Source organism: Prinia subflava, chromosome 6, assembly GCF_021018805.1.
Source record: "Prinia subflava isolate CZ2003 ecotype Zambia chromosome 6, Cam_Psub_1.2, whole genome shotgun sequence".
In the NCBI taxonomy this organism is placed as follows: Eukaryota; Metazoa; Chordata; class Aves; order Passeriformes; family Cisticolidae; genus Prinia; species Prinia subflava.
This window is the reverse complement of record NC_086252.1, coordinates 30,420,361-30,432,274: the sequence shown is the minus strand read 5'-3', so window position 1 is coordinate 30,432,274 and position 11,914 is coordinate 30,420,361. Positions and strand designations below refer to the sequence as shown.

At 47.4% G+C, this 11,914-nt stretch overlaps 1 protein-coding gene across 1 annotated transcript; it reads left to right on the top strand.

Moving 5' to 3' along the window:
• The first annotated feature begins 451 nt into the window (after positions 1-451).
• Positions 452-10,767, top strand: MARCO (macrophage receptor with collagenous structure). The gene is made up of 15 exons (XM_063399838.1): positions 452-630; positions 1,621-1,722; positions 2,077-2,313; positions 2,707-2,742; positions 3,655-3,690; positions 4,061-4,168; positions 5,455-5,562; positions 5,658-5,702; positions 6,246-6,344; positions 6,436-6,489; positions 6,997-7,041; positions 7,185-7,283; positions 8,025-8,066; positions 8,391-8,567; positions 8,869-10,767. Exons 1-15 carry the CDS (start codon positions 516-518, stop codon positions 8,997-8,999), a joined length of 1,434 nt encoding a protein of 477 aa, XP_063255908.1. The 5' UTR covers positions 452-515; the 3' UTR covers positions 9,000-10,767.
• The last annotated feature ends 1,147 nt before the right edge of the window (positions 10,768-11,914 follow it).

Here is an 11,914-nt window from a genome sequence, read left to right as displayed (position 1 = left end):
TCATTCACTTATCTTTACATCTCCTCCTGATTCTTTGCCTCCTTGCACTTGGGTCACACACAGTCACTGAGGTGCCACCTTGGTGCACATTACTGTGTGTTTCACTATGGCAAAGTCCTCAGCCTCCCCTCCCAGGAGAGGGATTGCCAAGCTAACATTGAACATGGAATCTTCTTGGCTATCTGAGGAGGTTTATTGTCTTAGAAACAAAATGTTCATCTCATTCCTAACTCCTCCACAATGCAGAGATGCTGAATAACTCCAGTTTGCAGATCCTTCAGAATCCTGCCCAGGGCTCCCTGGACTCCTATTGAGCACATGAGAGCAGCTCATCTTAGCTGTGGGATTTTTTGAGGAACTGTTCAAATTACCACATCAGAGTTCTCAGTTGTCTATAAAAGCTGAGCAGATAGGAAATGCATATCAGAAAGCACACCAAATCAAGAGGCAGAGAGGAAGTACCTCCAGTTCTTGATTGTACATAATCTGATAAGGTTAGCCACAAGAGATTTGTCATGAAAATTAAAGACAAATACGAGGAAGAAGGAAATTCGAGTGATATGAACTCTTTCAGTGTTTCAGAAAAGATTGGGTTTGCCTCACCTGCTATCACAACCTTTCACATAAGTGGTAAGATTTCTTTTCATTCAATAGATTTATATGGATTTTATCTTGTCTAAAACAACACATAAAAATGAAATATTGCATATTAAATGCTTTTTGCAGTGATTTTGCTAGTAAATTAACTGCCATTTAAAAGTAGAAATATGACAAACTACCCTTTCTAGCCAAAAGCTGATGCTGAGCACTAGAAAAAAATTAATTTTCCTGTCTTACAAAATGTCTAATTTTCTTGAGTAAGACTTTCATGTGTAATAGTTAAGAAACTGAAATCACCAGACTCAATAAAAAAATGTAAGTTTATGAATTTTTAGCTGAATATAAAAGCTTCATTGCTGACTAAGCCATTCTATTGTAAAACCAATTAAAATATTGTATTCTTTTAAAACTAAGACTTTAAACTCATGATTACATTAATTTGAAAAAAAGAAAAGCCTCAATTGAGGGTAACTTATAGAATGTCTGACGCAGTTACCAATGCTTCTGAAATACTTCTTTTCTCCCCGAAGGCCAAAATTCAACAAAGCCATTTATTTCTTTTACACTTGCTGGTACTGATTGATTTTACATCTTATGACTTGTTTCAGTTTGTCCTGCAGTTCAGTTTTTCATTGATTTTTCATTTATTTTGATGCATGCATGCATCACTGTTGGAATCACATGTGTGCAGTGCTCTGGATGGAGAGGGAATTGCTTTGAGCAACCCTCAGAATGGCAGCCTGGGACAACTGGCAGCGATGGAAACAGGGAGTTTATTGATGCAGAAAGGGGAAAATCACCACATTCACACTGTTACAGGCTGGATTAGGTCCTGATGGAGCTGAGGTGGTTAAATTAGCCAAGGAAAAGGTGGCCAAGCAAATCGCAGTGCAAAGCCTGGAGCAGAAGAAGGCAGCCTGCTGGAAAGCACTGTGGCCAAGCCTGGAAAGGCTGGAAGTGAGCAGAGCCTGAAGGGGAGAGATCTGGGAGAGTGCCTACCCTTCTTTTCTTGGTTTTTAGAGCCTCGGAGCCAGAAAAAGGCATCCGCATGCTGCGTTCGGACAGCCCTCAGCATCTACCTGCTGCTGCTGACAGCTGGCCAGGGGCTGCTGATGTACAAAGGTAAAGCTACAACCTCACCACGGGCTTGGCATCAAAATAGAGCATTGCTGGGGGCTGCTGGGGGCACGGGCAAGCAGGAATGAGCACAGATCTGAACCCTCTGAGGGGGCACAGAGGCTCCTCCACAGAGGCTCCCCCACCCGGTGTGTGCGCTCTGCATTCCCAAAAGCGCTCCCAGCTGCACTCCTGGCTGCAGCGAGGACTGGCACATGAAAACCACCTCCCAGGGTCAGACAGGGAGGTCTTTATGCCCCGTTGTCCTCCCCAGGTGCTGAGGAACTGCTCTGCCAAGCAACCATTTCCCAGGCAGAGCGGGCAGCGAATATTCATTGCATGGGCTTTTTGTTTCCTCAGTGTTTAAGATGCAGAGAGAGATACTGAAACTTCAAGAGCAAAATGCCTCCTATACAGAAAGGATTCTGGAGAGCTCCTTTGCCAACAATCTGGCCTTGTCTAGAAGCTCTGCTGAGAATAACTTTCTCATGAGACATGAGGAAAACTGGAGGAGAAGCTTAGAAGAGGAAATCAACATAATTAGAAGCAACAATGCAAACTTGATGATGAGGATGAACAACATCACCTTGGTTGCAGGTATGGCTCTCCATGCTGGCTCTGCAGTGGGGAGACCTGGTTCCTCTGCATCACTAGCAGGGCTGAAAACCCAGTTTAGATCATCCAATAACTGGGGCAAGATTTAATCTTCCTGTCACTTACTGATGCCCCCATACCCAGGATTGGAGTCAATTCCAGACCAGGGAGCACCTATAGGAGCTGCAGCTGCCCTGTGCTCACCCCCAGATCCCCTTACAGCTGCACATGTGGATCTGGGCCCCTCTTCCCTCCTGTGACTTGTAGATTTGGACCCTAGGTGCCCTCCAAAAGGGTGATGTGTCCTGCCCACATCTCAAGCCTGTCAATCCCATGCTGCTGTCTTACTCACTGACTGCTGACTACTGAAAAATACCCATGAAATATTTATTTCAGGGCCTCCTGGACGCAAAGGAGATCCTGGTCTACCAGGTATGTTGGTGATGAACCACAGCTTCTCTTTTCCTCTTCTTTTTTATTTCATCTAAGAGACCTTAAGTGAGGATTTGGGATTCCAGTCTCCAGGCCCAGACCCTACCCAGTGTGCACGCAATGCCCTGGTCATGAGGAGACCTGCTGCACCTTTTCACTGATCCTCCAGGAGCCTTGGCTAGCTCAAGTGCTCCCACAGAGGTCAATGCCCACCCTGTCCCTAGGAAAACATTGGCACAGACTCAGGAATGAGCTAGGTGCAAGTTCTGCCCTCCACAGCCTTGAATGAACTGCCCTGCTGCCCTGGGTACCTGGGGGTTTGGGTAGAACCCAAGGTGAATATATAAATATATAAGAGGTAAATATCTCTAGACTGTGAGGATGCAGCAAGTCCTGATCTAATGCTGGCTCCACTTTGAGCAGAGGTTGGACCAGACCACAGTTTCTATGATCCTGTGATGATGATCTAAGATGTTAAGTCAGGTCTGTAACTCATCCATCCCTACTTCTTGGCTACACTGATGAGATTCTCTAAAGGAAAAAAAAAATTAAAAATTGTGTTTTCATATCTTCCTGGCTGCACTTACAGCATTGAAGCAGCACCTCCTGCCAAGCAGTGTTATTACACATCAGAGCCCAATCGTTCAGTGCATTTTCATGACAGATCTCCCCAATGGTCCCCATGAGCTGGGCTTGGCAGGAAGACAAGCTGGCCCCTGCCCAGCTGAGCACTCAGCTGGGCTCCAAGGACTTTGCTCAAGTGGTTGTGCAGGTCCCTGCCAGCTGAAGATTTGCCTTACTGGTGACCGAAATTGTGTGAGCAAAGGATGATTAAAAAACTTATCTCCTCTGCTTGGCCATTACTGTGAATAGATGATGTGTGTCAGCTGATATATGTATTTTACATCCCAGGGTCACGGGGACCACCAGGGACAAAGGGAGACCAAGGTAAGGCTTTTCTGACACCTGAATTACTTCTGTGGATGAACATAAAGTGGCTTTATGGATGATTTTATGAGCAATCTTGTCCTCAGCCAAGGTGTGAGTAAGAATGTCATTGGAGTTGAAGAGAATAACCCTGTGTAAAGCTAATGTGAGCAAAAGCAAAACTTAGCTGGAAAAAAAAAATCTTATTTTAAAAGTCAATGTGCAACAGTCACAGAGGGGCCATTTCCCACTGTCACCAGCACCACTCTCCAGTGCACAGAGGGGAGTCTGGCTGGTGCTCACAGCTGTGGTGGGTATCCTGCTGCTGGCATTCACCAGACATGAATTCACCACTCTGTGAAGCATCAGATAAATGGAGTTGTCCTTGCAGGCGAACATGGACCCCAGGGTGAGAAGGGGAGCAGAGGAACTCCTGGTCCTGCTGGCCCAAGTGGTGTTCCAGGAGTGAAAGGAGAAAAAGGAGACATGGGGCTTGCAGGTAAGACCTTTTCACTATCTCAACATTTTTAATGTTCTCACACATATTTCTTTTTAGAATCATTCTACATAAAACACCAGAAGTCTTCATGGGTCAGTATACATAAAAATCCAAGCAGCCTTGAATGTGGTTTGCCAGTCAGAGAGGGAGCTGGATAAGCAGGACACTTGACCTGATCTGATGGGGTTTAATTTCATGTCATGCTTCAGCTAATCTCCCAAAGGAGGGCTGGGGGAAGGGGCCATGCAAAATGTTGACTCTGCACCATGGAAGTCTCTTTGCAGAGTGACCTTTGTCTAATGAAAGCCACAGATATTCAATTATCAGCCTGCACTAGATTAAAGCAGTGATATTTGCAGTAGGATTTCCATGGTATAAAATAATACAATATAATTTATATGCACAGGCATGTGGATTTTAGTACTTGTTTTAGTGGAACCTCTTTCTGAGAGCTTTATATCTTACATAAGCCTGGCTTTATACACCTGAAGGAGAAGAGTTATGCAATGTTCCTCCCACGTAATATGCATTGGGGATAGCTGTTACTCAAACAGCTTACATGGGCTGTTTGCAGTGGTCTCACATGGGCTGAAAGCAGGAGAGGAAAAGAAAGAAGGTGATGTGCATGGTGCAGGGCAGGGAGGGCAGTTGGACAGGTTGATAAGAGTTTCCTCAGATCTTCCATCAGATCCTGAATGCCCCAATGCTCTCATTAGCACAAGATGCTCCAGAAGAGAAGAGTGACTGTAGGAGGAATACCAAAAGGCAAGGACTTTGGGATAATTTGGAGCAGAAAGATGAAGCCTTCAAATGAGGAACTTTCAAGTAATTCTGCTCATTTGGAGCATGCTGATCACCTGTTCAGAGAAGAGAAGGTTAAGGGGAGATGACAGAATTCTCTAGAAGCACAAGAGTGGAATGTGCTGCCCTGTATCTCCACTCTGTCTAGCAGAAGGGAAGCATTTAAACTGCAGTAAGGGATATTTAACTAGGGGAGAAAACATTCCAGTAGCAGGGATAGTTTAAGGAGGTGTCATGGCACCACTGCAAGCCTTCAACAGCAGGCCAGACCAACATCTGGCCAGAGAGGCTGACAGAGCCAGAGGTGGATCAGACAGACCAGCTCTGTCCTCCTACAGTTCGTGGTGACAATGTCACTAAACAGTAAATGCAGGTGTGAGGCCAAACCTTCCTGCTGGTGTGGCCAGACAGAGGTGCTCCACAGGCTGCAGAGACAACAAATCTGCTTCTCTGAATTTATACATGTGCACTGTGCTGTCTGACAGGTCCCCAAGGACAGAAAGGTGACATGGGCAAGAAGGGAGACCCCGGGTCCCCGGGACCTGTGGGTCCTCAGGGACAGCAAGGACTCCCAGGACCTTCAGGTTACGAAGGTAAGTGCAGAGGACACAGTGTGACAGGGTGCAGGGCTGCCCCCGTGAGGGGCTGGGCCAAGCCTTGTCAGCACTGATCCAGGATGTTGTTACAGGTAGCCCGGGGAGGCCTGGACCTCCTGGCCCGAAAGGAGAGGCAGGTAAGCAGTACAGAAGGTGCAATTTCTCATAGAGGCATAAGAGGGATCTCTTTTATGTGGTGTTTCATGACAAGGAAAACTGCAGCCAGTCTAGATCCCAGCACAGGTAAGAGAAGATGATGATTAGATGGAGAAACCACGTCAACATTTCAGTGTTGTCCAAACTCATCCAGCAGCCTTGGCTGTCTCATCTGGGCCCCACTCATTGTACAGGAGCCTGAGGGGGAGAGAAGAATGCCTTCCTTCCTGACGTGTGTGCACACACAAGGGCAGAAATTGTCTGCTCTTTTAGGAAAGAACTTGTGCATTTCAAGGCTGGCAGTCAGCCAGAACCTGGTTCCATGAGCCTTTCACTCCAGATCATCCCTCATTGCATTGCCAAGATTAGCACTGCCAGGACTGAAATTTGGAGACTCCCAGGGTTAGTTTTGCCTTCATAGGCTCAATTCAGTGTGAAAGGGCTGGTGATAGAGCTGCCTGTCTTTTTGTTACCTTCATGTGTTGTGTTACACTTCATTTGTGCTGCTTTCACTCAACCTCAAGGTGCAACTGGACAACGTGGGCCTGCTGGCAGTCCTGGCCTTGATGGCAGACCTGGTCAGAAAGGGGAGAAAGGGGACCAGGGCCCCAAAGGCAGCCCAGGTACAGCCCTGCTCAAACCTATAACTCACTGACCTTCGACTCTGGCCTCACTTTGTGCGGCTCACCCTGACTGATTTATTTTTGATTTTAGGAGCACAAGGCATTGCTGGACTCAAAGGTGATCAGGGAGAACGAGGAATAGCAGGTAAAGGAGAATAAAGCAGGTTTTGGGTCAACAACACACATCATGCAGACACTAGAAAAGGAACTACACCACCAAGAGATCTCCTGGGTCTTCTTCTTGGACCCCCAATGCAGCCCAGGATGCCACGGCACTCCTGGGGCTCTGCCAGGCTGCTGTGGGCTGACTACTCACCAGAGGGTGGTTTCTGCCATCTGTAATGTGTGTGAGGGGGTGATGGTGCCCGAATTTTTGTATAAATTGAAAATGCACAAACAAAGAAGCAGTTTAAGATGAACTTCAGGAGAAGATGTTTCCCTGCCGCCTGTATTTTTTTTTTTTGACATGGTCTGCACTGAGTATGATGTGAAATAAGACACCTGATTCAGAAATAGATGCTTATAGTGTAGACACCAAACCTAGATGAGTTAAAATCAATTATGAATACTAATCTGCATAAGCTTTTATAAATGTATAAACATCAGTCTTGTAAATGTATATTTGTTTGTTTATTTGTTTTGATATTCTTAGGACCTCCAGGGCAAAAGGGAGCAAAGGGAGACCGCGGCCTACCAGGTAAACTCTTTTAGCATGATTTATTCTGATGATGTAAAGGACTTTAGGTGCCACATTCCACTGTTCTGCATCAATGTGAAATGTTTGTCATGTCCTTTCCCTGGGAAGGGACAAAGGCAATGACTTTTTTGCTTTCCACCCAGGCTACCCAGGTCAAAAAGGAGACAAGGGGGATTATGGCACTAAGGGTCTGAAAGGAGAACCAGGACAAAAAGGAGCCAAGGGAGAGACTGGATTCTCTGGTAAGGCTCTTTGCCACAGGGTCTGTGGAGCTGATGGCACATTTGGATTTGGGTCTGTAGGTCACAGACCAACCTAAGCTGCTCTGGGGTGTGTTTGCAGAGCTGATTTGCAGGAACTCAACAGACAGATCAGCCTTCCCAGCAGGGGGATATGCAGGGTGCCAATTGTACACCTGCGAGGTGTACTAAAAGACATGCAAGTACATGGATACATTAGGTTTTCTCAAATCACAGATTTCACAAGAAACTGGAACAACCCACATTCCTCTTCGCTTTTTTCAGAGACCTCAGAGACACCCTGTCCCTGGGATAAATCCCACATAAACATGGCACTCAGGAACATGGAATAGTGAAGCTACTGGAAACACCTCACAGTGAGGCTATTTAACTACACTTTGCTAACTGTAGGACACAAAAGTTGCTCAAAAGAGCCAACACTACAGCTACTCTCCATTCCCAACCCCCCTCCTTTCCAATCACACTGTGTTTCCAAAAACCAAAGATCTGCAGTAAAAAACCTCAATTGTTACAACAGTGCTCCAGATGCTTTGGGAATATTTTGCTATATGTTATCCTACTTTTCCTGCCATATTACTTTTACATAGCCTTAGTCACTGCGGGGTGTTCATTTTCTACAAGGGGAGGAGCCTGCACATCTGTCACACAAGTATTCAGAACTAAATAATAACCAGATTTTTCTACAAGCAACTGTCAAATGTTTGTTTTTCTAATTTGGAACAGGTTCCCCAGGATTGAAAGGGAGCAAAGGTGAAAAAGGAGAAGGTACCGGACTTTTTGCTTCTCTCACTTGTCTTGTGGTATCAGAGCTACCTGAGCTCAGGACCAAAATATCCTCTGCTCACACAGGTTAACTCACAGCACAGCTAATAGAGCCAAGGAGTCTGTGCTCTGAGCTGCAGCCTGGTGTCTCCAAATGCTGGGGGGGCTCTTGAATTGTTTGGATTTGAGCTACCAGTAACCTCTGGTGCCACCCTGGAGGTGGGAACATCCCTCTGGTTTGGGTGGTCACTGCTTCTGTCTGCCAATGTTTATTTCCTTATGCCTGTATGACCCATGGCGTTATTTCCTTCTCCCCTGAACTCTCAGTCGGCCTCGGCAACTTTGTACGGCTCGTGGGAGGAGACAGGAGGGGCCGTGTGGAAATCTTCCACAAAGGGTCCTGGGGGACAATCTGTGACGATGGCTGGACCACGCGCGAGGCCGGCGTGGTCTGCCGAATGCTGGGATTCCACCGCGCCGTCTCCTCCTTCACAGCCCCGCCAGGTGAGTCCACAGCAGCTGCACACCCCTGCAGGCAGGGCACAGGTGGTTACACACACCCAGAAAGTGCCACAGCAAGGTCACCTACACAAGCAGCCCGTGAGCTCCTCAACAGAGCAGCTCATTCCCCTTGGGGTGAGGCAGCTGCATCTCAAGTGCTGCTTGAGCTCTGCCCAAACGCTTCCAACCCCGCAACCAACACACAACCACTATCCACAGGGCTCTCCTTAGGAAAAAAAGAAAAAAGCATATTCATCTTTCTCCCATCCAACAGTTGTTTGTTTGTTTGTTTAATCTTCCAAAGGTACCGGTCAAATTTGGCTTGACGACGTAAATTGCAAGGGGAGTGAAATTACGATTACGGACTGTAGCAAGCGTGACTGGGGTGCACACAACTGCAACCACAACGAGGATGCTGGCGTGGAGTGTGCTTGATGGGACACCGAGTCTGACCTGGGAGCTGCTGCTGCCTCTGCTCTCCATGGAGCTTTTCTTCATGATGCCAACCCAATTTCATCAGGCTGTGCTTTTGTGCCTCTTTACCATGTCACAGAAATATTGACAAACAAAGTTGAATTGTTCACAAATCAATAACAGTTGCAAGACCCACAGGTAACCTGAAACATCCCAGCTGTCATGAAACAACTGGAGCTCAGGCATGTGAGCCAGGTCACAGCTTTTCCAGCTACCTGGCATCAGCTCATCTGCAGGAGCTCACACGTGTGTGACCTCTAAGTCCACAGGGGAGGGGATGGTCGATGTTAGCTTAGTGCAGCAAAAGAACAGGATCAGTGTGCAAAAACCTGCATCTACTGCAGCCGAGCTGGCTGGTCCATCTTCATCATGGCACAGTTGTGAACCTGAGCCTAAAACCACCAGAGAAGTGCATACACCCAAGAGAGCAGGTGCTCAGAAATCATCAGATGATCCTTCTGGCATGCCAGTATAAATATCCTTCAGAAACTATGCTGATCATACGTTAAAGTACAAAAATAAGTGCCTGGGACCTAGGTGCCACACTGCCCTGGTTTAGCACAGCACTTGTTTTTGACATTAGCTAAGTGCCTTGCCTTCTCTGCCAGCGTTTCCTAAGCTGTCTCCAGGAGCAACACCCCTTACTTATCCAGTGTATAAAGCTAAGCTATTCTTACTTTTAGAAATTAGATGCTCCAGAAAAGCAAGATGATGACAAATAATAATTTAAAAAAATACATAGTAAAGCATAAATAAGCTAATGATTTGTGTTAAAAATAAAATAAATAAATAAATAAATAAATAAATAAATAAATAAATATGCTCGAATAGAAAAAGAAATAAAATTATACACACACACACACCAGTAGATATTGGGGAGAAAACACTGAACTGGGTTTTCCTGGATGCCGTGCGATCGGTGCAAGTGGCGTTCAGTGGGTGAAGGTGTCCCTGCAAGGACCAGCGCCGGGACCCGTCCGCCGCCGCCCGCATCCCTCCCGCATCCCTGCCGCGGGGCCCGCTGGTCTCAGATGCTCCTTCCCGGCGCTAAGGGGAGCTCAAGGGCCGCCGCCGCTCCGCGAAGCCGCTGCGGGAGAGCCGCGGCACCGGCCCGGCCCGGGGGCTGCCCCCGCCCCTCGCCCCCGCTGCCTTCTCCCGCGGAGAGCCGGGATCCGGAGCATCCCTCTGTGCTCCGCTCTGTGAGAGCCCGCCCGGGCAGGGGGGACACCGACCTGCTGGAGCCAAGGCTCAGGGGGCTGCCAAGGTGCTCGGAGGGCTGGAACACCTCTCCTAGGAAGACAGGCTGAGAGAGCCGGGGCTGTCCAGTCTGGAGAAGAGAGAGCTCTTAGAGCACCTTCCAAATCACTGCAAGAGAGATGGAGAGGGATTTTTGTCAAGGGCACACAGTGATAGGACAACGGAGAATAGCCTTAAACTAAAAGAAAGTAGGTGTAGATAATAAATCAGGGAGAAATTCTTTACTGTGAGGGTGGTGAGGCACTGGCACAGGCTGCCCAGAGCTGCAGGATGCTCCATCCCTGCAAGCGTTCAAAGGCCACGTTGGATGGGGCTTTGAACAACCTGGTCTAGTGAAAGACATACCTGGCGAGGGATTTGAAACCAGATGACCTTTAGGGTTCTTTCCAACTCAAATCACTCCATGATTCTATGATCCCAGGAGTGGGGGGCAGTAGTGGCCACAAAGCCCTGGTGATGCATCCAGAGGGTGCCCGTGATGTCCCACCTGTGTCGTAGGAAAAGGTTAAAGTGTCGTAGGAAAAGGTTAAAATGTGTTTTATCCTGTTGTACAGCTGACAGCACACAAAGTGAGACCAAAACCTGAGAGTGGGGTGCTTGGTTTGAGGGAATGAGGCAGGCTGTGGTGGTTTCAGTCCTCGGTAACTACAGCAGGGGTCAGTCAGTCATCCAAGAAAGGGATTTTGCAAAATAAGAGCGGATGGTTTTAGGTCTTTGTGATGCAGCCTCTTGTGCCTGATTTGTGAGAGACTGCTGGGGTGCTGTGACACTTGCACAGGTCTTACTCCCTACCCTTTAATAGCTAGAAACACAGTTTTTAAGGCAAACCCTCAGATGTTGCCAGCATGCCAGAGGTGTCCCCTTGGAGGGAGAGAGGAGGGACAGCTGCACAGCTTATCCCCAGCCTCACCACTGTGGGGGCAGGACACAAGTCCCAGCAGTGGCATTTGGGATTTGCTCAGCACTGGGATCCCTGTGCAGCGGGTTTGGAGGGCACTCATGCCCCACACATTCACTTCTCCAGTCTAAGAATGGTCCACTGGGGCAGGAAGAGTGCCACAAGTCACCATAGGATGGTTAATGAGCAACAAAAAATCCTTTTGCATCTACAGAAAGGGGTAGCCTTGATATCTGTAGGTTGGTTTGCAGGGCCACACCCCCTCCCTCCCAAATACCCAGCTCCAGCTATTCCTCCCCAGCTTCAAAGTCTCCCAACCATCCTGCAGTGCCCTGAAAAAGCTGCCTGTGACAGCTAACAAGGAGTGCTACAGCTTTGCTTATCATTCATGCCCAGCACCAATTAAAAAGCCTTAGTTAAGCAAAATGCAATTACACTGTCATGGATAAAAGGGATACAATTAATTAAAATGGAGCACTTTCCCTTAGGAATGATGTTATTTCCAGATGCTCCTATCCCTGTTCTTTACCATTCCTCGTGATGTGAGATTTGGGATGAATTTGGGTCTTTTGGGGAGTTTTGTCCCATCTTGCTGGCTCACGTGTATTTATAAGGGAAGTTAGCAAAGACCCCTGAGGACACAAATCTTTTCTGGAGCCCTAGAACAGCATTTGCAATGTATCTGACACCACCTTTCCAAGAAGGTGAACATTTCATAGAG

Excerpts from the sequence above, each read along its gene's own strand:
- MARCO (XM_063399838.1), top strand. The coding sequence starts at position 516 with ATGAAAATTAAAGACAAATACGAGGAAGAAGGAAATTCGAGTGATATG. Across the intron at positions 6,490-6,996 it reads GGGAGAACGAGGAATAGCAG|GACCTCCAGGGCAAAAGGGA; the intron begins GTAAAGGAGAAT and ends TGATATTCTTAG. Across the intron at positions 7,284-8,024 it reads GGGAGAGACTGGATTCTCTG|GTTCCCCAGGATTGAAAGGG; the intron begins GTAAGGCTCTTT and ends AATTTGGAACAG.